This window comes from Dermacentor andersoni, chromosome 4 (assembly GCF_023375885.2).
Source record: "Dermacentor andersoni chromosome 4, qqDerAnde1_hic_scaffold, whole genome shotgun sequence".
NCBI lineage: Eukaryota > Metazoa > Arthropoda > Arachnida > Ixodida > Ixodidae > Dermacentor > Dermacentor andersoni.
The window spans coordinates 177,403,706-177,427,431 of record NC_092817.1 but is presented as its reverse complement, the minus strand read 5'-3'; the positions used below and the strand labels follow the sequence as shown (position 1 = coordinate 177,427,431).

The following is a 23,726-nucleotide window of genomic DNA, read 5'->3' as shown; positions in this document are numbered from 1 at the left end:
TGGCCATCGGGAAGCAGGTCGAGGTCAATGGTTCTTCGCCTTGCGTTGCGGTTAGGCCGTGACATCGAATCACGGATTTGTTCTGTTGTCCCGGTGGTGTGACGTCCCGACTCCGGGATTTCTTGACGTGGCTTCTGTTTGGCATCGAAGCGTGATCTCGATAGCGGTGTTTCGTTGCGGCGTCACCAAAGCGGTTGTTGCAACGTCGACGTCGACAGCGGAGGATCATCGGCATTTCGACCAACAGCAACCGCACCTCCATCGGTTGCTGCTATTGTTTTCTAGGATATGAGCTGTATGACAGGCCAAGGGCTGGTCGTGTGGTCGGCTCCTTAGCCGTTCATCATTCCAGCAGAGAATTTCATTCCACTTCCGTCGTCGTAACGGGGACGCCGTGTTTACGCGGGTATGAGCCATTGCTTAAGGGGGTATGGGCGGTTCCTTGCCTCACGTGACGGACACAGTTAATAACAGAGTTGACTTGCGAATGTGCGTGCGTACATATATTGTCACGATGACCACAGATTGGGACAATAGATAAGTTCGTAACTTTGTTCAGTATTATGGGTCACCTATGGGTCATGTGCTAAATAGCTTCCCTAGTCATCCACCTTCCCAGAGTGGAATGGCACTGATTTTTTTTTTTGGCACACGTTTGACCATTTAGGAATCAAAGTTGTAACTCACACTTGGGACACTATCGTTCTTCGCCGTCACTAGTACTTGATTGTATCGCTCCTGAATAAAACATAACTTTTCTCTGAGGTGCGCCAACGGTGGCGTATGAATTGTAGGGGAGGTCATTTTTGGCGTTCGTCACCAACACATGCTCTGCGTTTCTCATCGTCATACGTCGTTTTGTCTGGTAGGCTCACCAAAGGTTCTCTGAGACAAATTCCCACACTGCTTGCAATCTGCGAGTCCTTTTGTTGGTGTGTTAACATTTGTCAGCCAAATTCTTTTATTTGTGAGGTTCTTTAGTGACGCAATATTTGCGACTTGATGATAGTGCACTTTTCTGGTGAACGCCGTTTCCATATAACAAGTAGCTGCAGTGTCACATGTCTTCGATCCTAGCAGCCCCTCCTCACCTCTGAACGTCCATTGATTAGCGAAGATTGCGCTAGTTAAACTTCCATAGATACCCACGTGTCCATGCGCGTCTTCGCCTTCCGCCGTTTGAGCTTCCTTCCATGTGCCAGATTTTGTTATCGCTGTCATACACGTCACCATGAAAATGCTTTTTTAATTCGATAGACTTGACATTAGATTTAAGTACAAAAATATCAAAAGGAGTTAAATTATTACAAGCAGCCCTGTTTGATTCGGGTACATCTACAATGAATTCACGCGCTTGGTCATTATCAGAAGGTTAAAGTCATCTACGACATTAGGCTTTGGCCCCCCTAGAGATATTGTGCTTAATGTCCTTAGTACAAGGACATAGCCACCAGATACGACAACTGACCATCGCAAAACGTGGTGCCGGTTACTCGCTACATTTTCTAGGGTTATCAGTTACAGATCACCAGAAGCAGGTCATTACCAGGCACCAGCGCTAAGTCTGCAAAGACAAACTTACTCCGCTAGTGAAAGGTGTACGCGAAAGAAGGAGACACATGGGCGCACAGATGCGCTTGCACCCCGTCCGAGAATGCATTTCCCGGCTCCTGGAAGGGCTCTGGCTCAAACAAGTGAGGCTGGTGGATTGCCATGTAGCGATGGTGAGTGAGATACATTCAATTGGCCAGTCATCACAGCCACGCTGATGCTACTTAACCAAGGGTTATTTAGCGATAGAATATCGCGATTCCTTACCTTTAGCATTGTTGTTGTATTAGGAACACCGGTGTCAGCTCCTCTACAGACCCCACTGGTCTTTGGTGGAGCCGTTATGATAGAGCAAGACTCAGTCATGGCGTACATGTTTTGCAAACACTCCAGTCCCTCGAAGGCTTCACTTGCCGCATCAACTACAGAGGGCGACAGCACACTTCCTATGACGAGGAGGCGCTTCAGGCTTGGCAGTTTTCGACGAGTGCGACGCATTTCACGCAGCACTCCTTGCAGTCTTGACGGGAATAAGTGGGCCCCCGTAACCTGCGTGCCGACTAACGCAGTGAACCAGAGAAAGTATTCGGGAGCATTTTCTCTTCTTTTCTAAGTAACAATGACATATATAATTGGGCTTTGACCGATCAGTACACAAGAAGATAATACAGTACTTATTCTTTTATCTGTTCCTTCCCCTTGTCTATGTTGTGCACAGTAGAAAAATGGGGCCCAGATTTGCAAAACGGAATATTCATGAGCACGTGTATGTATCACTCGCTGCTGAAAAGAAGTTCTGCTTTAAAAATGTTGTTAGTTCACAAGAAGGCAGTTAAAGGCTCTTTGCTAAAACTCTCCAACATTATTATTGGAAAATTTCCCGAAAGCTAAAACTTAAGAAGTTGGTTCACTATTCTTGGATTATTATAAAAACAAGGAGAATACCAAACATAGAGTCACTTGCTCCATGCAACCGCTAACAACATTCGTTTAGGTGAGTCCACCTCGACTTTTTCGGGATATTTTACACCCCGGCTAAAGTTAGCTGGGACACTCTCTATGATATATACATGAGTCGCCGCGCGCCCATCATTTCCTTAAACCGTCAGAAACATAACTCAAGCTTTTATTTCTTTATGTCAATTACGTTCTCGGCCTACTTCAGCCCCTTTGGATCTATCTATAGATTATTTACACCGATCTCCAATGGAAAAAAAAGAAAATCCGTTTCATATTCTACTGCTGAAGGGCATAGTCTAACTGAGGTCAGATGGCTTCTTTAAGTACATCAAGCCTACGTTCTAGCGCTGCGCCAGAAGTGCCTGAGAGCAGCCAGGGCGTAATTGTCAGCGTTAGCACACATCGGCGCGCCACGTAACGCAAGATCCACGCATACGAGAACGCCTTTTCGGCGCGCCAAGAAGTAGACATCATATCAAGAAAAATACCTCGCGACAGAGAAGTCTGGTCGCAGACCACGGCTCATATGTAACGCACTTTGCAGTCGGCAATGCACTGTGCCTCTAGGCCACATATTACATCAGCTCGGGCCAATGTTCGAAACGTGTTGGCAGTTCCTGACTTAGTCAGGACCGAAGGTTGACAGCGCGGTTCCCATATGTGAACTTCGAATCTCATTCCTGGCCCGTAGATCGCCTAAAGTTAAAATTGTGCCGCGAACATCGGATGTGCCAATCTGTCAAAAATGCAACGCTAGCCCGGTTTACAACACATAGCAGGAAACAATATTAGCACTGCAGCCCAACAAGGCGGGAATTATTAGACATACATTCCCATGACTTGTTAACATGGGTTACAAGTATGGCTTTCTTGAGAAACCACTCGCCAGTAATAATGAGACATCTTGCTCCAAATCACCCTTAACGCTTTTTCGGCAAGAGTTGTCAAGCTCAAAGAACGTTGAAAAAGTCAATGCACAGAGCACACTGCAGAAAGCATAGACGCCATGATCATTGTTACACTGTGATGCTTCAACAGAGTTGGTCCGTGGCTGGGTGGCTGACCGACACAGGACAGAAGAATTAGTATATTTCCATTTAAATTTAACAACAGCGCAACTTACGGTTATCCGCTACAATACAGTTCACGCTGCTGTGATCGATGAGGTTGTTCCCAACAGGGTACTATATTTTTAACATATACATATTACACATGCACATAAAAGCTCTTTACCCCTTTATAACATTATCCGACTGCCACACCGAGCGCCGATATAGTTATTTCTCCGTTTTTTTAGTGTTCCTCTCTAGCTATTTCCGTCACCTTAATCTGAAGGAAAAGCTTTACATGCTACAATGACAAACATCTCCTGATTTAGGTTAGGTTTCACCTCTCTGCGAATTAAACGAGAATCGCCACTGTACAGCACGCTCGATACATATTAGTTGTATTCTGGGAACATGCTGCCCCTTTTGCCGCTATATGGGCTGATGAATTGTGAGGCATTTGTAAGTGAAGCAATTGTGTGTAGTGGTGATGTCGCACAAACACATTAACCAAGTAAAGCAGCTCGCTGCTCATACATGTACTGACCTAAATGGCGGTATCACACAAAAGCGATATTCGCCTCAGGCTACTTTCCTGCCAATGTTTCTATCAATCAGCCGCCCGCCACCATTATCCACAAACCCCTGTCGACCTTCTCTGCGACATGAATGAAGTCTTGAGCTAGCTACGTGTTGCTATCAAAAGCCGGATGCGCGCCGGCAGTGGGGAATGCAAAGGAGTCACTAATGTCCCTCTTGTCTCCCTCCGTCACTGTGGACCGGACGCGGTAGGACTCGGTCCTGCGGGGGAGTGTGTGGTGTTTACGCCAGATTCTTCAGTAAATTTCCCCGTACCCTTTCCGTCTATACATAGCTAGAACATTGACTGAGAGATGTGAGCACTTGCAGTCTTGTCGGTGCACTGTGATCGCGAAAAATGTCCGATTGTGGTTGCCATCATGCCTGCAAAAACTTCAGATGGAGATTATACAGCGAAGTGCACATTACTTCTTGTGAGTGATTGATATAATTGTAGACAGAGGCAACAAAAAAAAAAGAAAAAAAACGTCCAGCTGGCGGTCGCCGTCTTGGGGATGAGCTCGGAAACATAGGAAACGAGATCTTACAAAGCTGTCACCACATCATCAGAATAGCGCTCTCCACGCCTAACATCCGCGGAACAATAGAGACCACTAAGTTAACCAACTCGCCTCGTTAAAGAGAATTCCAAAGGGTGCTGGAGGGGACGGGTACCACCCTGACAAACATGCGGGAATTAACTCAATTCGTTCAACAAGCCCGCACTGACCCCATCAAAGCCACTGAGCGCACAGAGGAGGCACCGATGATAGACTCTCACCTGGTCAGCCTATGGGAAGCGCGGTGGAAACTGGCAAAGAGGTGGCAAAGGCAACGTCTAAACAAACACCTGAAACAACGCACCACTCTCTGGCAGAGCAAGCCCAAGGCCAAGCCACCGAGCTAGCTAAAAACAAGTGGGCGACGTCCTGCGCAACCCTATCAGGGAATCTGGTAACAACCAGTCCGTGGCGAATATTAGGGAGCATGCTAGGCCGGATAAGCGCACGTACTGAGAGTAACAAGAAGCTACAAATTATAGGAGACAACTTCGAGAGTACAGTTCAAGAACTACTCGACGCCCTTCAGAACAAATACTTAGGGCCTTCGCCCGCGACGGGATCGCCCCACGCGATGCGACCATCCACGCGAGTAGCCAACCCCAAATTAGACGAAGTAGTAATGCACGCGGAAGTGTACGAGGTGTCACAAGCCGCAGTTAAAAACTCGGTAGCGGGCCCAGACTTCATCACAAATTCAATGGTTCGAAACCTGAATTCCTGCGCCATAGCTAAAATAACAGACATCTTCAACAGCGAGTACTAGGTCAACGGTGGCTTGCACTAGGAAAAGCATGAGCTAAAATAATTATGATCCCAAGCCAAAAAAGAATCCCTTGATTGATAGCTTCTGGCCGGTATCGCTTACGTCCTTCCTGGGAAAGTTATATGAGAGGGTCATCCGTAGCAGGCTGCAGCAATACCTGGAATAGCGCAACTGGTTCACGGACTCCATGATAGGATTTTGCAAGATTTATCGTGTCAAGACGCGTTTTTCCTACATAGAGACGAAATTCTAACTAATATACCATAAGGCGGCGAGAGACTAGTCCTAGCACTAGCTACATCAAACGAGCCTTCAACAACATCTCTGACGCCGCAATTCTCGAGGAACTCGAACTCATGGGTTGTCGCGAGTGTACCTACAATTACAAAAGAGCGTTTTCTTCCAACCGTGACGCAAGCATCAGCATTGGCCACATCAAATCGGAGCCATATGACATGCCTAGCAAAGGAAAACCTCAAGGAGCGATGATATCGCCTCTGCTCTTCAAGATGGCGATGTGTCGCCTAGCACGTGAATTGGATAGGGTACCCGACCTCGGTTACACCCACTACGCGGACAACACCACGCTGTGGGCGAGCAGAGGTTCCCTAGAGAATAAAGAATAGAGGCTCCAAAGCGCAGTATTAGCGGTGGAGAAATTTTCCCGAGGAAGCGGGGTGAAGTGTGCGCCCGAAAATACGAGGTCATCCGGATACACGCGAAAGGCTACATACAAATCTAGAGGGTCGATTAACTTTGTGGTTGAGGGCCACACGGCCCGAAAGGTACCCACGATGCGAGTCCAGGGCTTGTGGCTTCAGAGCGATGGGGGAGCATCACAAAAGCTCAAAACCCTCAAATTCACAACCCACAACATAGCCCGAATCGAAAGGTGGGCATGCGAGAAGACGATAGCCTGAGGCTCGTACAAGCTTCAGTAATCAGTTGAATTCCGTATGGCTCATCCTACCAAATCCTGAACAGGAAGGAAGAAAGGGAAGCCGACACGATAATTCTAACCGATTTCAGGTGACTCTGGGCCTGCTTAAATGTACCTCCACAAAGCGCAAGCTAGCTTTTGGAGTACATAATTCTTTCGATAAACTCAGGCAGGCGACTCTGATGTGACAGAGGGAACGCCTGAGCTTCATGAAACTGGTAGGGCAATATTGGCTCGACTCTGTATCCCAGCATACCCCATTTATCTCACTGAACAAGCCGTAACTCTCCCTCCATCGGTGAGATACAAAATACAGTAGCCCCAATTCCCAAGAACATGTACCCCGAGTACAACAAGAAAAGGCGCAAAGCGCACACACAGCATATTGAATCGATGTACTCTAATAACTCTAGGTACTATAGGTACTACATTGACGCAGCTGCCTATGCTGAATCAACTGGGCAGCGCTACCAAAATAGCAATGCCCTGGCAGCCCTGAACGCGATCATCCAGCAGCATATAACCGCGTAGGCCACGGTAGGATCCCCTACCTTGGCCAAAATGCTAGCAGTGACGATCATGCTCGCTCACGCAGAGTACTCGTAAAGGGACTTGTTTGTGGTCACTCACACGTGGAACACATTTCTCATGTTTTTCCAGGCGCACGCGACTGCGGCTAGCTTCGTGATAATTCCCAAATCTTTGTACCACCGTCATCACCTACTCTGGTGCCTGGGACACGCAGGGGTACAAGGGAATGAACAGGCTAACGCGTTTGCTCGAGGGTGTACCAACCGAACGATGGTGTCCTCTTCTCTCCACAACCACTCACACTATCCCTCTCCAAATCCCACCAATTTAAATGCCGAATATATCATTGCTCATCAATGCGCAGTAGGCAGGAAATACCCGCCGCCTCACCCACAACTTAGCGGGGAAGAGGCCGCTAAACACCATGTATCCCACTCGGTATAGGGCTAACTGCCCTTGGTGCGGTCGCATACTCACTCTGATTCATACATATAACCTTGTAGTGCTCTTAGCGCCCTTACAGGCCAAAGAGCAATGACACAGTGTGGCAGTGAGAGGCACATCTTGCCGTTCCGACTTGGCAGGACAACAGTCCTTAATTAGCCAGGTCAGCCAGGTGGCAGAGGCCAATGGGGCCCTGGAGTGGAGAGCTCTGACCCCCCCTGTTTAAAATCTCTTTAATAACATGAAGTTTATATATATATATATATATATATATATATATAGTCACGTACGAGTTCGTGCCGCTGCGGACAAAAGGACGTTGGCAGGTGAAGAGAAGGTTGAGGTGTTTCGACGATCGCTGGATAGTTTTACCCTCACTACTGAGCTACAACCTTCGAACTGTATATATTGTAAATACAGATATTTTCTCCCCGTAACATGTTGGTGGACGTGCGGGGTAATCTCGCCACAAGCCGGCCCTGGATCCTCGCAGAGGGCGTCACCTCGGTTCCGTTGTATGGCTACTGGCGCTGCCACCGCCGCTGACGCTGCCTCCGCCGCGCAGACACCAGCGGAAGTAGTGATAAATCAGCGATGTCACCCGGGAATCTTAATTGGCACTGGCAAGGTTGACGTCTAAGACTAGTTGACGTCGTATGAACGCGTCGGTAAGCACAGCAAGCGGGATGACACACTTTTGCTGGCCGACGTGATCCTTTACTTCGGAGGAACCGCGAAGGTAATGTACAAGACGCATGAAGCCGACATTAAAAGCTTGGACTCCTGCAAGCAAAAGCTACGCGACATTTCGGAAGACCTCTGGGACGTCAAATGGCGGCGAATGAAGAGCTAGCGTCTCGGGCCCAGACATCAACCGAATCGTTCATCACGTATATTCAACACGTTCTGGCTCTCTGCCGTAAAGCGGACGCGGACATGCTGGAGGCAGATAAGGTTGGGCACATCTCGAAGGGCATCGCGGACGATGCGTTTAACCTCCTGCTTTGCAGGAAATGCTCAACGGTTGAGTCCATCATTAAGGAATGCCGGAATTTTGAGCAAGCGAAGAGCAAACGCATCGTACAACATTTCAACCAACTTCCGAATACGGCTGCCACTTCCTCCAGCAACGACCCTCCGACGTCACATCCGCCCACAACGCCAAGCTTGACAAAGGCCATCCGTCGCGAACTTGAGGCTATGGCTCCAAGTTCTCATTGCCCCCATACGCCTAACAACCTGACCATCTCGCTCATTCAAGCTGTTGCCCGCAAAGAAATTGCAACCTTGGACATCCAATCTGCCGTCCACCCCTACCGCTCCTGTCATTGCCTCTGCTGCACCTCCACAGTCATTCCCTAATCAGTATCGGAACCGCTCTGAGTGGCGAACACCGGATGACAGGCCACTTTGCTTGATCCCGGATCGGTCACATCTCCCGCCAATGTCGTAGTAGCCGCTGGTACTCCTCGCCTCGACCATATGCTAATCGGCGCTTCGACCGAGACCCTCGGCCTTTGTCGCCCCTCTCTGAACCATATCATACCGGCTTTCCTTCTCGATGACCCACCACTAACCGCTCGCCTCCGCCGCAACGCCGTCAGTCCCGTTCACCTACACCTTGACGTCCCTCGTCCCCGTCCTACGCGGACTGCTTCGTGGGAAACTAAGCAATGCAGCCCTCGTGGGTGAGGCTGTATCGACGAGGCGGAGTGCAAAACCTCTGCTGCTCGACCGAACCTTGTTGAAATTTTTTTGATATACGCGTTCAAGCTTTCATCGATGCTGGCGCTCAGGTGTCGGATATGCGATCAGATCTTTGTAGCCGTCTCCGTGAACTCCTGACACCTGCCGAGTCACCTGCCGTCCGAGTAGCTAATGGCAGTACAACAGCCGTGATGGGAATGTGCGCCGCCCGTGTTACCATTGCCGTCCGTCCAGTGTTAGTCCTGTTCACTTTACTCATCGAGTGTCCCCACAAAATTATTCTTGGAATCGACTTTCTGACTACCCTTCCAGCATTTATTGACAGTGCAACCGGTACCCTTGGCCTTGCACTGCCCTATTACTCTGCCGACCCTACCGACGACCACTACTGCCGAGTTCGTTCTACTGAATTTGTTCTACAGTTTGTTCGACTCCAATCTGATGCTGCAAATAACGTCCTCATTTCGCCTCCTCCACCATTTCGAGATGGTCCCTACGTGGTGTCCCCACTTTGCAACGTCCCCCTGTCCTGTCAAATAGCACTACAAAGCTCAATTGTAACTCTTGTCAACAATCGAGCGTGGCTTCCTCTTCTGATATTTGCTTCGTGTCTGCAAGTGTTCCCCGGGGGTGTATCTCTCGCTGCGCTGTCCCCTTTCAGTAAGTGTGGAGTAGCTTCTCTTAAGGCCGAACCACGATCCGGCACTGCTGCAGCTTCGGCCTCTCCTACTTCACGCAAGGACCACTTTACGCCAATGACCGCTAATGATTCACGACCTGCTTACGCCGACGCCCTTCGCCGCATTGTGATGTCCTATGAAGACATCTTTGAGTTTGGCAATCGCTAGCTAGGTCAAATCCGTGTCACCACCCATCCAATCCACACTGGTGACGCTCCTGCTATAGACTGGAGGCCCCACAGTGTGTCTGCGGCTGAACGTCAGGTGATCCAAACGGAGGTGGACAAATGCTCTCCAAATATATTATCGAGCCTTCCTCTAGACCGTGGGCGTCGCCTGTCGTTTTGGTTAAACAGAAGGACAATACCTCGAGATTTTTTAGCGAGTACCCTAACGTCAATAAGATTACCAAAAAGGACCTGTATCCGCATCCGCGTATTGATGACACGCTGGACTGCTTACACGGTGCCAGTTATTTTTCGTCGATTGATCTGCGTTATGTGTACTGGCGAATCACAGTGGATGAACGAGATCGTTAAAAGACCGCCTTCGTCACCCCAGATGGTCTCTACCAATTTAAAGTGATGCCTTTCGGACTGTGCAATGGCCTTGCTACCTTGATGACGTCATTGTTTTTTCACCGACGTTTGAGTGCCACCTCCACCGAATCTCTGCTATCCTTGCTGTTTTTCGGTGAGCTGGTCTACAACTCAATTCTTGAAAACGCCATTTTGGCCACCACCAAATACGAGCACTTGGTCACTTGGTTGACGCTGCTGGCGTCCAGCCTGATCCTGATAAAGTTCGTGCCGTTGGTGAGTTTCCACTTCCGCGTTCTTCTACCGACATCCGAAGTGTCCTAGGGCGGTGTTCCTATGTTCGGCAATTTATCCAGAACTTTGCCGAAATCGCTCGTCCTCTCACAGACCTCAAAATGGACACCACCTTTTTTGGGGACCTGACCAGGCTGCAGCATTTTCACGCTCATCAGTCGCCTTATCAATCCACCCATGTTGGGTCATATTGATCCGCATGCCTACACAGAAGTTCGTACTGACGCCAGTGGCCATGGCATCGGCGCTACCTTGTCCCAACCACAGCGGAACACCAATCGCATGGTCGCGTGTGCTAGCCATATTCTTTCAGCCCAGAGCGCACCTACTTCATAAGACAACGTGAATGCTTGGCCCTTGTTTGGTCCATTGCTAAGTTGCGCGCTTACCTGTTCTGTCAGGATTTCACCGTCGTCACAGATCATCATGCCTTATGTTGGCTATCCTCACTCAGAGACCCCATAGGCCATCTTGGCCGCTGGGTTTTACGCCTGCAAGAGCATACCTTTTCCGTGTCCTACAAATCTGGGTGGTACATAAGGACGCCGACTGCGTCTCCCGCTATACTGTCGACCTTCCCGATAGCACCGAAGCCAATACAGATACCTGCGTTTTGTCGATCTCAGGCTTCTGACGCATCACGGGCGAGCAGCGCCGTCACCCCTATTCGCAATCCATCATCGAAACCTCACCTCGGAGCAGCAGGAGGTTTCCCTCCATACGTTCGTTCTCCAGGACGGGACCTTATACCGACGCAATATGAACCCACATGGTGCTCAACTGCTTCTCGTCAATCCCCAGCATCTGCGCTCGACAATTTTCTCGCAGTTAGACGATGTGCCAACCGCTGGTCATTTGTGTGTCTCCCGTACGTACGACAGTGTGTGCAGGCGATATTTCTGGCCCGGGATATATCGCTCCCTTCGAAGTTACGTCACTGCCTGCGAACTTTGCCAACGCCGCAAGAAGACTCCATTGTCTCCCGTTGGGCACCTTCAGCTTATTGATATTCCCAGTTAGCCATTTTACCGCGTCGGCCTGGACCTCCTTGGCTCATTTCCAAATTTCATCCTCAGGCAACAAGTGGGTGGCCGTTGCGACGGACTATACCACGCGTTATGCCCTAATGCAGGCTCTCCGTACGGTCTGTGCAGCTTATGTGGCTGATTTTCTCCTTCATGATGTGGTCCTACATCATGGTGCCCCACGTCAGCAACTAACTGATAGAGGTCGCTGTTTTCTTTCTAAGCTTTTCGACGACATTCTTCGCTCTTGCTTTACGTCCCACATGTGCACGACGGCTTACCACCCATAGACAAACGGACTCACTGAGGGTCTCAACCATACACTCACGGACATGCGCTCCACGTACGTGTCTGATGATCACTGGGATTGAAACTGCACCTTACCCTTCGGGACATTTGCATACAATTCGTCACGTCACGATATTACTGGTTATTCTCCGTTCTAGCTACTATATGGCTGCGACTCACTCCTGCCTTCGCTGCTCATTCGCTGCTCCTTCCGATGCCACCACTACCACGTTTTACGCTCACGACGCCATTGTTCGCCTGCTGCAGCACGTCGCGTTGCCCGTGACCATCTTCTGGCGCCTAAGGCTATCCAAAAGCACCGTTACGACAGCCGTGGTCGGGAATTTCATTTCAGCCCTGGGTCTCTTGTCCTGCTTTAGTTACCCTCCCGTCGCGTCAGCCTTTAAGAGAAGCTACTGCCGCGATGCGTTCAGCCATACCGAGTTCTTCGCCATGTCACCAGCCTCACATAAGAGATATCACCTGTGACTTCGACGTCTTCCACCCCACCAAGAACTGATATTGTGTATGTTGCGCGACTAAAGCCCTACAACTCGCACACTGATTCGACACCCTAGGAAGCATCGGGACGTTACTTCAGCCGCCGGGGGGAAATATCACATACGAGTTCGCGCCGCTGTATATATATATATATATATATATATATACATATACATATACGCATGTAAACCTTATAGGGGACATTTATTTAGGCTCGTAACGACAGGCGGTTCTAGGCTGCACCGATCACAGTCCCGTAGCTCGAGCCTCTGCCGCATGCTTGATGCTGCCGATGCCGCTGACTGCGCTCAGGTTCGTTAGCTTCCTTACAATATATATATAGTTAAAGAAACCCAGGTGGTCGAAATCTCCGGAGTACTCCACTACGGCGTGCCTCATAATCAGAAAGTGGTTTTGGCACGTAAAACCCCATAATCTAATCTAATCCAATATATATATGTGTGTGCAGAAAAGAAACGCCGTATTAACCTAATGTATTCGGCTGGTGAACCAGCCTTCGTGAGAGTACAGTAACGCATGACCGTATATTTACAGGGTGTCCCAGATAACTGGGTCCAACATTTTCAGACAACCTTTGCGTTCTTCAAAACAGAAATCGGGTGGTTGTTGCTAGCGTTTATCTAAACTTAACCTACCATGCTTTCTCGGGTTTGTTTCAGTAGTTAGCCGAGATAAATTAATGACCTTTTTAAATATAGCTTGAAATGTTCAGCCGTCACTAGGAAAGTTGCGAAGCTCCACAAATATTGCCCTAACCAGTAACTTCCAGCCATATAGACTTAACGTGGCCGTTTTTATTCGGGAAAAACGAAAGCCCGCGGAGTTTAAGAAATACCACGTGACAGCGCGCTCTGTGCGCCCGAACGCGCCGCGATTACAGCTCTCTCATGATCAAGAAAGGGGCTGACTGATGGAACAGATTTCCGTTCCCCTCGTGAAAGGAAATATACGGAATCATACCTCATACACAAGTTTAATTGCCTACACACGAAGGGAATTAATTTGGCACGTTGCAACCTAGAATCTTTAAAAGCGGTAACTTAAATCTGAAATTCTCATGTCATCAACCAAGACACAAAACATATTATGCCACCAGCTAACCCTAATTATTAACCTCACCTACTTTTTTATTTAGAAGATTTTTTTCCTGCCTACTACTCAATTTATTATACTCGTTCAGCTTTTTACGTTTATATCAACGGTGCGACCCCTTTCTTCCGTGTACACATGCCCCCGCCCGCTTCTGCGCACGTCACCCTCCTATTTGTTATTCTGGTTTCGGTTCCCGCCCCCCTCTTTTCCCTTTTTTATATATTTTTTAAACACCCTTACCAATACATTCCTAAGTCAATATGCCTTTTTCGGCCCCTACACAGGGTATCGCCATTTCTGGATGCCGCCGTAACGACACCTACGTTGAGCGACTGGGGCAATGCCCCTTGAAAGACCATGCCGCTCCCTTTCAGTCACCCCATACATTGCACCGCAGCCTCCTCGTCGCCATCCTAACTAGTTCAAAATTACTGGACGTATTGCAGCCATGCAACTCAAGTCACTCTTTCAACTCATGTTTTTTTCTTTCTTTCTTTCTTTTTTGTGTGTTAATCCCGCACTGACCGCCTGACCGGCTGTCCGAATGCCACAAGGACATGCCGCCAACGACTCCCTTGAATGCTTCCTAACCTCTCACCTCCCCAACGCGCTTCCTGGCCCCCGTCTGTCATACATTTTTTTTTTCTTTCTTCTTCTTTCTCTCTTCTTTTCTTTTGTCTTGGTGTCGGCCTGGGTTTTTGTTTCTGTTACCTTTCTTTTCTGTTCTCCCCGCGTTCGCACTCTCCCGCTCTTGTCCCCTCGTCTTGGGAACGAAGCTCACAGACGTCGGACGACAGCGCTCGTTACCTCTGAAGTTTCTCCCTTTAAAACAAGCCGCCAGCGACAACACCCGCACGTGACGTCACTGCACTAACCCTATAAAACTAACATGCCGAGAACGACGACGCCGCCTTTGACGAAGATAGGTCCTTCTATCGAAACGCTGGCCAGCTTCGTGCCTTCCCTTCATTTACAAGAAAGGTCTTCAGCCTTTGCTCGGCACTGAAAGTACCGGCAACGGTCGGCGACGGCGCTCCAAAAAAGCGCTTCGTCAGGAGCCGCTCGCGCCTGTCGCCGAAGAGCGCACCGGCAACAGCCGTTTATTCCGATATGACGAGAAGAGCAATTTTTTTCCAGTGCTCAAGTCGATGCGGAATAGAAAAAATGCACACAAAACATGCATCATATATCTGCAACCTGTGCAAGATAGAGCATCATTAAAAAAAATATGGGTTTTTACGTGCCAAGACCACTTCCTGATTATGAGGCACGCCGTAGTGAAGGACTCCGGAAATTTAGACCACCTGGGGTCCTTTAATGTCCACCTCAATCTAAGTACACGGGCGTTCTGGCATTTCGCCCCCATCGAAATGCGGCCGCCGTGGCCGGGATAGAGAGCATAATTCGTTACGACGCCGCTTTTCTTCCAAGCTGTGCCAGCGGCTACATGCATGTGAGCTCGACTGTCTATCACTGTCGTGTCGCGCAACCGTTACGAATAATTTGTTTGCAGTGCCTAAAGCATGCCGTATTCAAGCGAGCAGAAGGCGAACATGGTCTTAGCCTTGGAAGCGGCACGGAGTGACAAGAGGAAAGCTGCCAAGGTATACCGAAATTGGCAATGTGGGGGAGACCTAGCGCGAACACAATTATGAGGAGTTACTTGATGCTGAAAGAAACAGGTATCTTCAAGAAGACGCGGCACAAAAAGGGGACCATCAGTGACCAGGCTGAAGGAGACATTTTGGCTTTCATGACTGCAAACCCTCACTCCAGCGTGCGTGATGTGAGTGGTGAGGTCGAAATTTCTAAGCCATCAGTGTCAAGAGTTCTTAGGAAGGCTGAAATGCATCCGAATCACCTCCAACTGCATCAAAAGCTGCAAGAAAGAGACTTTCACTGGCGGCTTGATTTCTTAAATTCGATCCTTGTGAAGAGTGACGAAATACCAGATTTTGTTGACAAAGCGCTGTGGACAGATGAGGCAACCTTCTGCAGAAAATCTCAATCAACATCTATAATGCGCATTACTGGAGCGATACGAACCCGCATTGGGTGGCGCAGACCAGACGCCAGCACCAATGGCCATTCAGTGTGTGTTGCGGTATCTTTAACGGAAGAATAATTGCCCCATATTTTACGACCACATGCTGACTGCTCAGCGGTACATGAACAACACCTTGGAAGGCCCAGTCGAAGATTTTCGCTGTGATCTTCCTCTTGCGTTTTTAAAGCGAACTTGACATCATCACGACGGTGCCCCAGCTCACAGCAGCAGCCTTGCCCGAGCCTGGCTTGACGAAGCCTTCAAACGCCAGTGGGTCGGGTGGCATGGGCCAGTCTCATGGCCTGCAAGTTCATCCGACTTCACACCTATTGAATTCTTCTTGTGGAGACGTGTGAAAGATCTAGTGTACCGCAAACCTACAACTACACCAGAATCGCTAAAGACAGCGAATGCTGAGGCCTGCAGCGAGATTCCGTCTTGCGTCATCAAAAAAGCTACATCGGACGTGCTGAAAAGGTGCCAATACTGCATTATGGCAGAGAGTGACTTGTTTGAACACATTATTTAGACAGGCATGAAAGCGAATAAATCTCTACAACCGTTATCTATAAGAAGAGCTATCTGTGGGTAACTTTAGTACGACGTGGAAAAGGCACGTAAGAAATATAAAATTAGGAATTCTCTGCCGACAAGGAATGGACAGGAAGCTAAAAAGCAACTTTCTGTGTCAGTTTACAATTTTTTCGTTTGTGACAACCAGCATAATTCGCAGGACGTTATCAAGTTAGAATGCGTGCTTGCTTGTTGGGGTCTTGCTCCCAAATTCGAACTTATTAGCTTGTCATTTTTCCTCCGCATGCATTCTGCTAGCGTGAGAGTGGAATTAAAGCCGCAGAAACGGGAGCCGCGCTGCAGTTCAACTGCCGCCCAAGCCCACCGGGGTTTATGTCAGAAGCAAGCAGAACGCGAAGATCTTTCGTGAACAGCACGAAATGCGCGAAGCAAGCGATGTTTTTTGTAAAGCACGGGTGAGAGCGCTGTAATCGTGGCGCATTGGGGCGCACAGAGCGCGCTGGTATTTTTTAAACTCCGCGGGCATTCGTTCTTCCAGAATAAAAAGGGCCACGCTAAGTCGATCTCGTTGGAAGTGCTTGGGTTGGGCAACATTTGTGGAGCTCTACAACTTTCATATTGACGCGTTAACGTTTCAAGTTACATTTAAAAAGTTAATTAATTTGTCTCAGCTAATTACTCAAAAAAGACGAGCAAGAAAATGGTACTGTAACTTTAGATAAACGCTAACAATATCCACGCGATTTCCTTTCTGACGAACGCGCTGCAGACATATATATATATATGTATACACCCACAGAGATGAATGAATTTGTTGTGCGTATGAAGTAGATGTTCTCAGGCACCAAATGTTGTGTATTAGTAAACTGCGCAAGAAGTTTTCCTGTCTTTATGTGAACTGCATTCTTTGTAACTTCGTGCTATCTTTGAGTGGATGACCAATTTTTTCCTATCATGATACTTCCTCCACTTTGCGGGATTCCGCAGAACTAATTTGCCATGTTGCCTTTCCCTATGCTTTGAGGTGTCGATTATTCGCCCTCGCGCTGCTATTGGCTAGAGTCCCGGTTAGCTCATATGGTAGAGCTACCGCCCCGGAAAGGCCTTGGTCCTTTTTTTTTTGCAGCTTCATGCTCGTCCCTTTTTTCCCCATTCATGATATTTCCTTCACCTTACTGGGTTCCGCAGAACTGATTTTCCATATTGCGCAATAAGTTGATAAGGAGTGAAACGGGTGTCAGGGGTCTGATCACGGTGCATAATGGTTCGACGCAGATGAATAAGTTTCTAAGGACGATAAGGGTTTGTATTGTTAGGAACAACTGTGATAAAGTTAATAAGCTCCGATGGGTTGATAAAGACCAGATCAAATCCGATAAAGTTGATCAGGAAGCGTAAGACTAGATATGGAACGGACCATGTCTGATAAGGTTGATAATTATAGAGAAACGTTCAAAATAATCGAATCTATTGTGATAATGTTGATAGCGATTGATAAGAATTGATAAGACTCGCATCGAGTCCGAAAGGTTGATAACATCCGATAAGGGTTGATGAGGCTTGAATCTAGTCCGGTAAGGTTATTAAAGGTTTATAGTGGTCGGCGGATTAAGTTTGATGACATTGATAATCACACCGTGCTCTTTAAAGATACAGCTGCAAGCGGAAGTCATGTCACGCGGGCACAGACGAACTCCTTTAGGATAAGGGAGCGCGAGATTTTCCAAACAGGCTCAACCTCAAGGAAATTCTCGTGTAACATTGCCAATAGCGAGTTATTAAACGAAGCCGATAGAGGCTCGTTCCACGGTTTTCGGTTTTTGTACAAGTACAAAAATGCAACTTCTAATTAGGCTCGTAGCTACTGCCTACCCCATGCGAGCTTACTGAGCTCGACTCGACGCTTCTTCAGCCTAACGGACAATCGTTTACACGAACTCGACAGGCACATTCCAGCCTGACAAGCCGACTCTAGCCACTCCTGTTAGGCTCGTGCAAACGCCCAGAAAGACGAGAAAAACATCGCGCCAAGCGACCTAGTTGGAGATAATTGTGCAGCAGCAACCATAACTGTTGCTGAATTGTGCCTGAACTTTGACTTCATTCAATAAAGATGTTCTAAACAAACGCAACATTAATTTGAATGCAAACAGCCATATAATTATAAGTTTTGAACGAGTAAGTATGGTCACGAGAGTACTCCCTTCAGTCACCAACGGAGATAGCCCATTTGTCTTGACCAAAGCTGCATTAAACTCCCTTAGTGGAAGCATGACATTGTGCCAGCGAGTCCATCTCCGTCGAAATAAGGACGACGCTGTTAAAAGGAGCTCCCTGTTACCCATCTCACACGATATTAGGCAACTCCCTTGGTAGTTTGGGCATAAGCTTTCTTGCCTATTTGCTTCAATTTTTTAAATATACAAGGCGTTTCAGTGAACACTTTCAATCCAGAAAAATATTGCTGTGACAAATAGCACTAGTTTAATCCATGGGGTGGTCTACTCGAAGCGGCAAACATTACTTGTACAAAAAATTCAAATGCATAATTGAGGTAATAACAAAAATTAACTTTTGAATAATTATATTATGGCCCATGTTGCAATGTACAATGTACGTCTTCGCATTACGCGTACGATGCTCTTACCGATTGAGCTACCGCAGCGCCTTTTTCCCATACATTTTCCGGGGTAATTATGTTTTACTATTTCACCTCCCCTTGGGGATGTTAGCCAGCGTACTCAGGACACCTGTGACTTCGCTTAAGTCGTCTATGCAACCTTCAGGCAGACCCTGGCCGTTTAGCGCACCTTGAACGCTAGATTCGCAGGCCATTACTTTGTTTGCTTCTAGATTTCATTGAGATAGGGATTCAATGGACACTTCAGGCACATTTCTGCCGTCGGCGTCGCTGTGACGTTTAGTATTAGGTCCCATGGCGTTAAAATCTTCGCCGTGCGCCGTGTGCTCCGTGCGCCAGTGAAAGCGTGCTAGGTGAGCTGGCGATCGCTGCTCAATCTCTCGCACGCAAGTGAGTAAAGTGGGGAGGAAGAGCGCCGTGTTTCCTCATGTGCGAGGCTCCGGGGGGAGGGTAGGGAGGGGACGCGTTCTACCCCGGGCGGCCTTGTGCACGCGCCCGGGCCGCTGTACCTCTGAAGCCATCTGCGACGGTGATACAGTCCGCCGCGCGATCTGTTTCCGCAGCTAAGTTCGCGTTCATGCGAAACGCAGCACAAAGGTCAATGTGCTGGCTACAGCGGCCGCGCATGCTCACAGCAGCGTTTTGACAGGAAGATTCCGCAGTCATCGAGTGAGATGTGTTCATTTTTGCTTGTGCCATGCGACGCAATGTTTGTAAGTTTAGTACGTATACCCATGTTTACAAGGTTAAAAGGCCGGTAAAAATACTAACCTTACTTCGTATAGCTGTCCCCTAATTTGCTACTCCATTAATTAACGCTTCACCTTTCGGAAAACTACGACTTTCTTTTTCATCGCGCTGTGGCCACGACGACGCGAAGGATGGCGACGTAACTTGATACTGACAGAAATCGTCATTGTTTGTCGTCGATGGCGACAAAGAACATCGCCAGCGTAACGAAACGGATGTAAAGGATCTAGAGACAAGGCAAACCCAAATCCCAGCACTTTACTGCTGGCGCAGTAAACCTTATGCAAAAAGGAGAACGTTTCATTAAAGTTCCTCGCAAGAATGTACCGTAAACGATCAGAATATGTAAGAATGCGTGAGAAAAAGTATGCACAATAATAGAGATATAGAAGGTTGCTAATAATTGCATTTAAGTAACGTAAATGAGCACTCTACGACGCAGTATCGAGCTGTCTCAAACATTTGCCGCACATTAACAAGGAATCGTGGATCGCTACGCCCCCGGGTGGTTGTTTAGCGCCGTCGTGCCCATACATTAGCTGCATGCCGTCATTCCCTCGTGTGTGTCATGTAGAAGGCGTGACTCAGGGAGTGAAACACATAAAAACATATCACATGCTGTTTCTTTAAAGATAACGTAACGCGAAATGGGCTTGTACATGAAAGTGAGTGTGTAGTGTACATAGTTGCGTAGTATAGAATACACTTACATGGCATTCCATCGGTACCCATAATCCACGTCATTTAGGACTAAGATCAGGACTGGTCTACGTTTTTTTTTTTTTTGACACCCTGTTATTGGGCGAGATCATGTCAACAAAAAGCGCTGTAACAAAATTTACCGCGTCCGATATGTTAATGCACGCGAATTCCCATTATTATCAGCAAACAGACAAATTAATGAATTATACAGCCGTGCAGAAGTAAAAAAAGTATTACTAAATTAGTATATCGGAATCTGTAGTTTTCCCCTAGTGATCTCCTCAAGCCAAAGTCCTTGTAGGGAGGTTTGAAACATGGACAATAGCCATATCTTTTGCACATGATCTCCTAAAGCTCTTAACAAAGTCACCTGATTTTGATGCTATAATCTAGTAAGACAGGCTTTTCAATTAGGACATCCATATATAGTGTTCTTACCTTGTACTTGTCGATGGCATCGATGATTTCTGTACTGTTCAAACTTGCAGGAGTTATGACGTTGGTCCCTCCGTCCAACATCACTATCACAGCATAAAGCATGCCCGACTGGGTTGTAATAGGATCCACGCCAAGATAGATCTCTTCCTTTCCATATGGTGTTACGAAACTGAAGAAAAATATAAACAAATAAACGTGTTATAATCGTTCCTTAGGCGCATCATGTTTGCGCTTAACAACTTTCCTATGACGACTTCGTCAAACACGTCGACGGTGGATTGTGTGCCAAAGGGATCAATTATCTGCACATTTAATATTTGTTTGACACCGTTCATGGGCGCTGCCCTGCATGCGCCCCTACCTTGAAAAACAACGACATTTCGCTGAAGGCGGCCTTCGCCACCTTACGCTACATACTACACGCCTGAACGGATGAGAAGCATTATCTTGATGAAAGATTGACTAATGAGCCGTGTATCATCCTGGCATTGCCTACCGGTAGTCATGCACTCTGCTTGTGTGCTTTGAGGGCATGAGAATTGAGACACTGAGTGATCTCATCCAGTCCAGTGGAGCATCGAACACAGCTGTGACCGTTTTTCAAGCGAAGCTTGTATTGTCTCCCTCGTGTCGGCGTCGGTGTTGCTGTACTATTTTTTATAAGGCAAGCTCAAGCTTGAAGGGTGGGGCTCAATCAGTGCAAAAATAAAGATTGCTTGTCGGGCTGCGGATTCCAACCACCGACCTCCAGGTTGCGAAACCACCGTGCTAACCGGTTCAGTCATTGTCGGTTCATCATACGCACCCTTTAAAGCGGGGTTTCATATGCATGAATTAGACGCAGCGCAAAGTGCGAGCCAATCAGAGGCGTCCCCTCCCTCCCGAAAATGAAAGGCTGTGATCACATGTTCATTCGCCTCGCCCGCCGTGTCCCTCCAGTTCAGTCGCGGCAGTAAGGTGAGAAGACCGCGTTTGTTTCATTCTGCCGGATAGCAGGCTGCGTTGAAGGAACGGAAGCGGGAGCAGGCCGTGCGTCATGCGTTCGGTTGAAGAGCAGGTGGTGTTTCATGAACGCCGCTGGAAACTTGCTCGAGAAAGGGCTCTCGTCGACGTGCCAACGTCGGCGTGAGAGAGCACGAAACCAAGCCGTTATGACAATGAAGAGCCGAGGATCCCGAGCTTCGCTTGCACCTCTTCATAGTTGTGAAGGGCGGTCCATTTTCTTTTGCCTATAGATCCATTCGTACGTCGTCGCACCTTCCAGCGACTTGGTGCGTACAGCGTGCTGTTGTGGTAAATTTCAGCTAACGACTTGGAAATTCCTTGACGATAGGCAGCATTCTGCGCAGCTGGTCAGCGCAGATATGAACAGCCGTTGGAGATGATGCCTCGGAAATCGGAAGTGGCGTGACATCACGCACTTGGCCCCTTCAAGCCTATAAATGGACACCGCAATATATCCCACCCTGCAGTCCAGTGGAACATAGAACAGGGTACTGCCTGTCTTTATTTCCCTCTTGGTAAGAGAAATTTAAGTTATAACCGAGGTAATTCTATTCTCCACTGGGCTTAACATTTGATGATTATTTTGTGGTTAGTTTGTGTGAAAGATGCCGAAAAAACAATCAATGTCTTCTACCGAACTGCTTGAAAAGGATGCCGAGTGCATTTCGTGTAAACAATGTAAAGTTGGTATCATGCCGGGAAGTGCGTGGGAATCGCTAAAGAAACCATGAAGAATATGATATAATTCAAAATCCCTAGCTGGGAGTGTAAAAGTTGCGTGGCATTGAAACAATGCAATCAGTCTTACTTATATTCAGAAAGCAGCGATGAACCTAAGCTTACAGGCAAAAAAAAAAAAACTCAGATGGGTCAAAGTTGCTAAACAAGCAGATTGCCACCGTGAAGCAAGTGCTTGCCGCAGTTTTCGTTAGCCTGGAAGGCCTTGAAGAGAGAGCAAATCGCCAATGTTTAATGGCAGAGGCAATGGAAAAGTCAATGGAAATGCTGGCTTCAAGTTATGATGAACTTGTGGACAAGACACAGAATCAGGAAATGGCTATAGAACACTTGAAAGAAACATGAGAAGAGCTGGGAAAAACGCTATCTTCTAAGAACTTTGAAATTGCACCGCTAAAAGAGAGCGTCGACAGCGCCGAACGGTATTCCAGCATAAAAACCTTCGAAACATATGGAATACCGCAAAGCACAGAACAAGATTTGCACCACAGACTTATGAACATGAGCAGAAGATTTGAAATACGGGAACCCCAAAAACAGTTACTCGAAGTAATCCAACCAATCAAAGCAGGAAAAGGTAAATTTTAACGAATCATTTTCATGATCACGGACCAAGCCATGCTAGACCTTTGGCTTGCCAAGAGAACCACCCTTGACATAATATTTAAAAAAGTTGTTTTGGCAATGTGGAAGCCCTGCAAACCTAAATAACTACAAGTTTCACTGGACGTGCAATGCCAAATATTTGCTAGAAATGTGGAAAGGGCTGCAGTGATTAGACTTGATATTGAAAATAATTTGGAGAAGATATTTTATTCTCTTCTTTGGAGTCATTTGCTGAATGAGATAAAAACGTGCAGAAGGCAATCGTTTAAGATGTACTTAGCCAAGAAATTTCATACAAACATATGAAGGAAAAGAAAACACTGGAATCACCTATGTGTTTACTTGTCGCGAAATGTGGTTATTGACGTGATAGTTTTATCAGAAGTAAATTTGGATGCAACCGGACAGACTTGCTCTGATTTCGACGGTTATCAAATGTGTGTGTTTGTCGAAAAAATACAAGAGCAGGAGAAAAGCTCGTCTTTGTTGAACACGCATAAATATACCTTAGGATTTATGTCAGCTTTCACCATGCAGAAGTCGTAACGATGTGTATTAACGAATCTGGACTTACATACATATTGTGTAGCATTTACAAGCTACCAAGCAAGTATCCCAAGATGTTTTTGAGAGAATTTACCCCTTCCTTTAATATCATATCAATGAAAAACACCTTGTGTTGGTTGGGGTCCTAAATATTGATATTTTGCAAAAACCAAGACCAGCAGTTGCTAATTACCT

At 47.4% G+C, this 23,726-nt stretch overlaps 1 protein-coding gene across 1 annotated transcript in view; it reads right to left on the bottom strand.

Annotated features, from left to right (window-relative positions):
- Positions 1-23,726, bottom strand: part of LOC126531933 (probable 4-coumarate--CoA ligase 3) — a 67,341-nt gene that overhangs the window by 28,360 nt on the left and 15,255 nt on the right. The window contains exons 3-4 of the mRNA XM_055070348.2: positions 20,637-20,805; positions 1,819-2,100 (exon numbers count right to left, since the gene is read on the bottom strand). Coding sequence (XP_054926323.2) covers positions 1,819-2,100; positions 20,637-20,805 — 451 coding nt within the window. The remainder of the gene's footprint in view (positions 1-1,818; positions 2,101-20,636; positions 20,806-23,726) is intronic.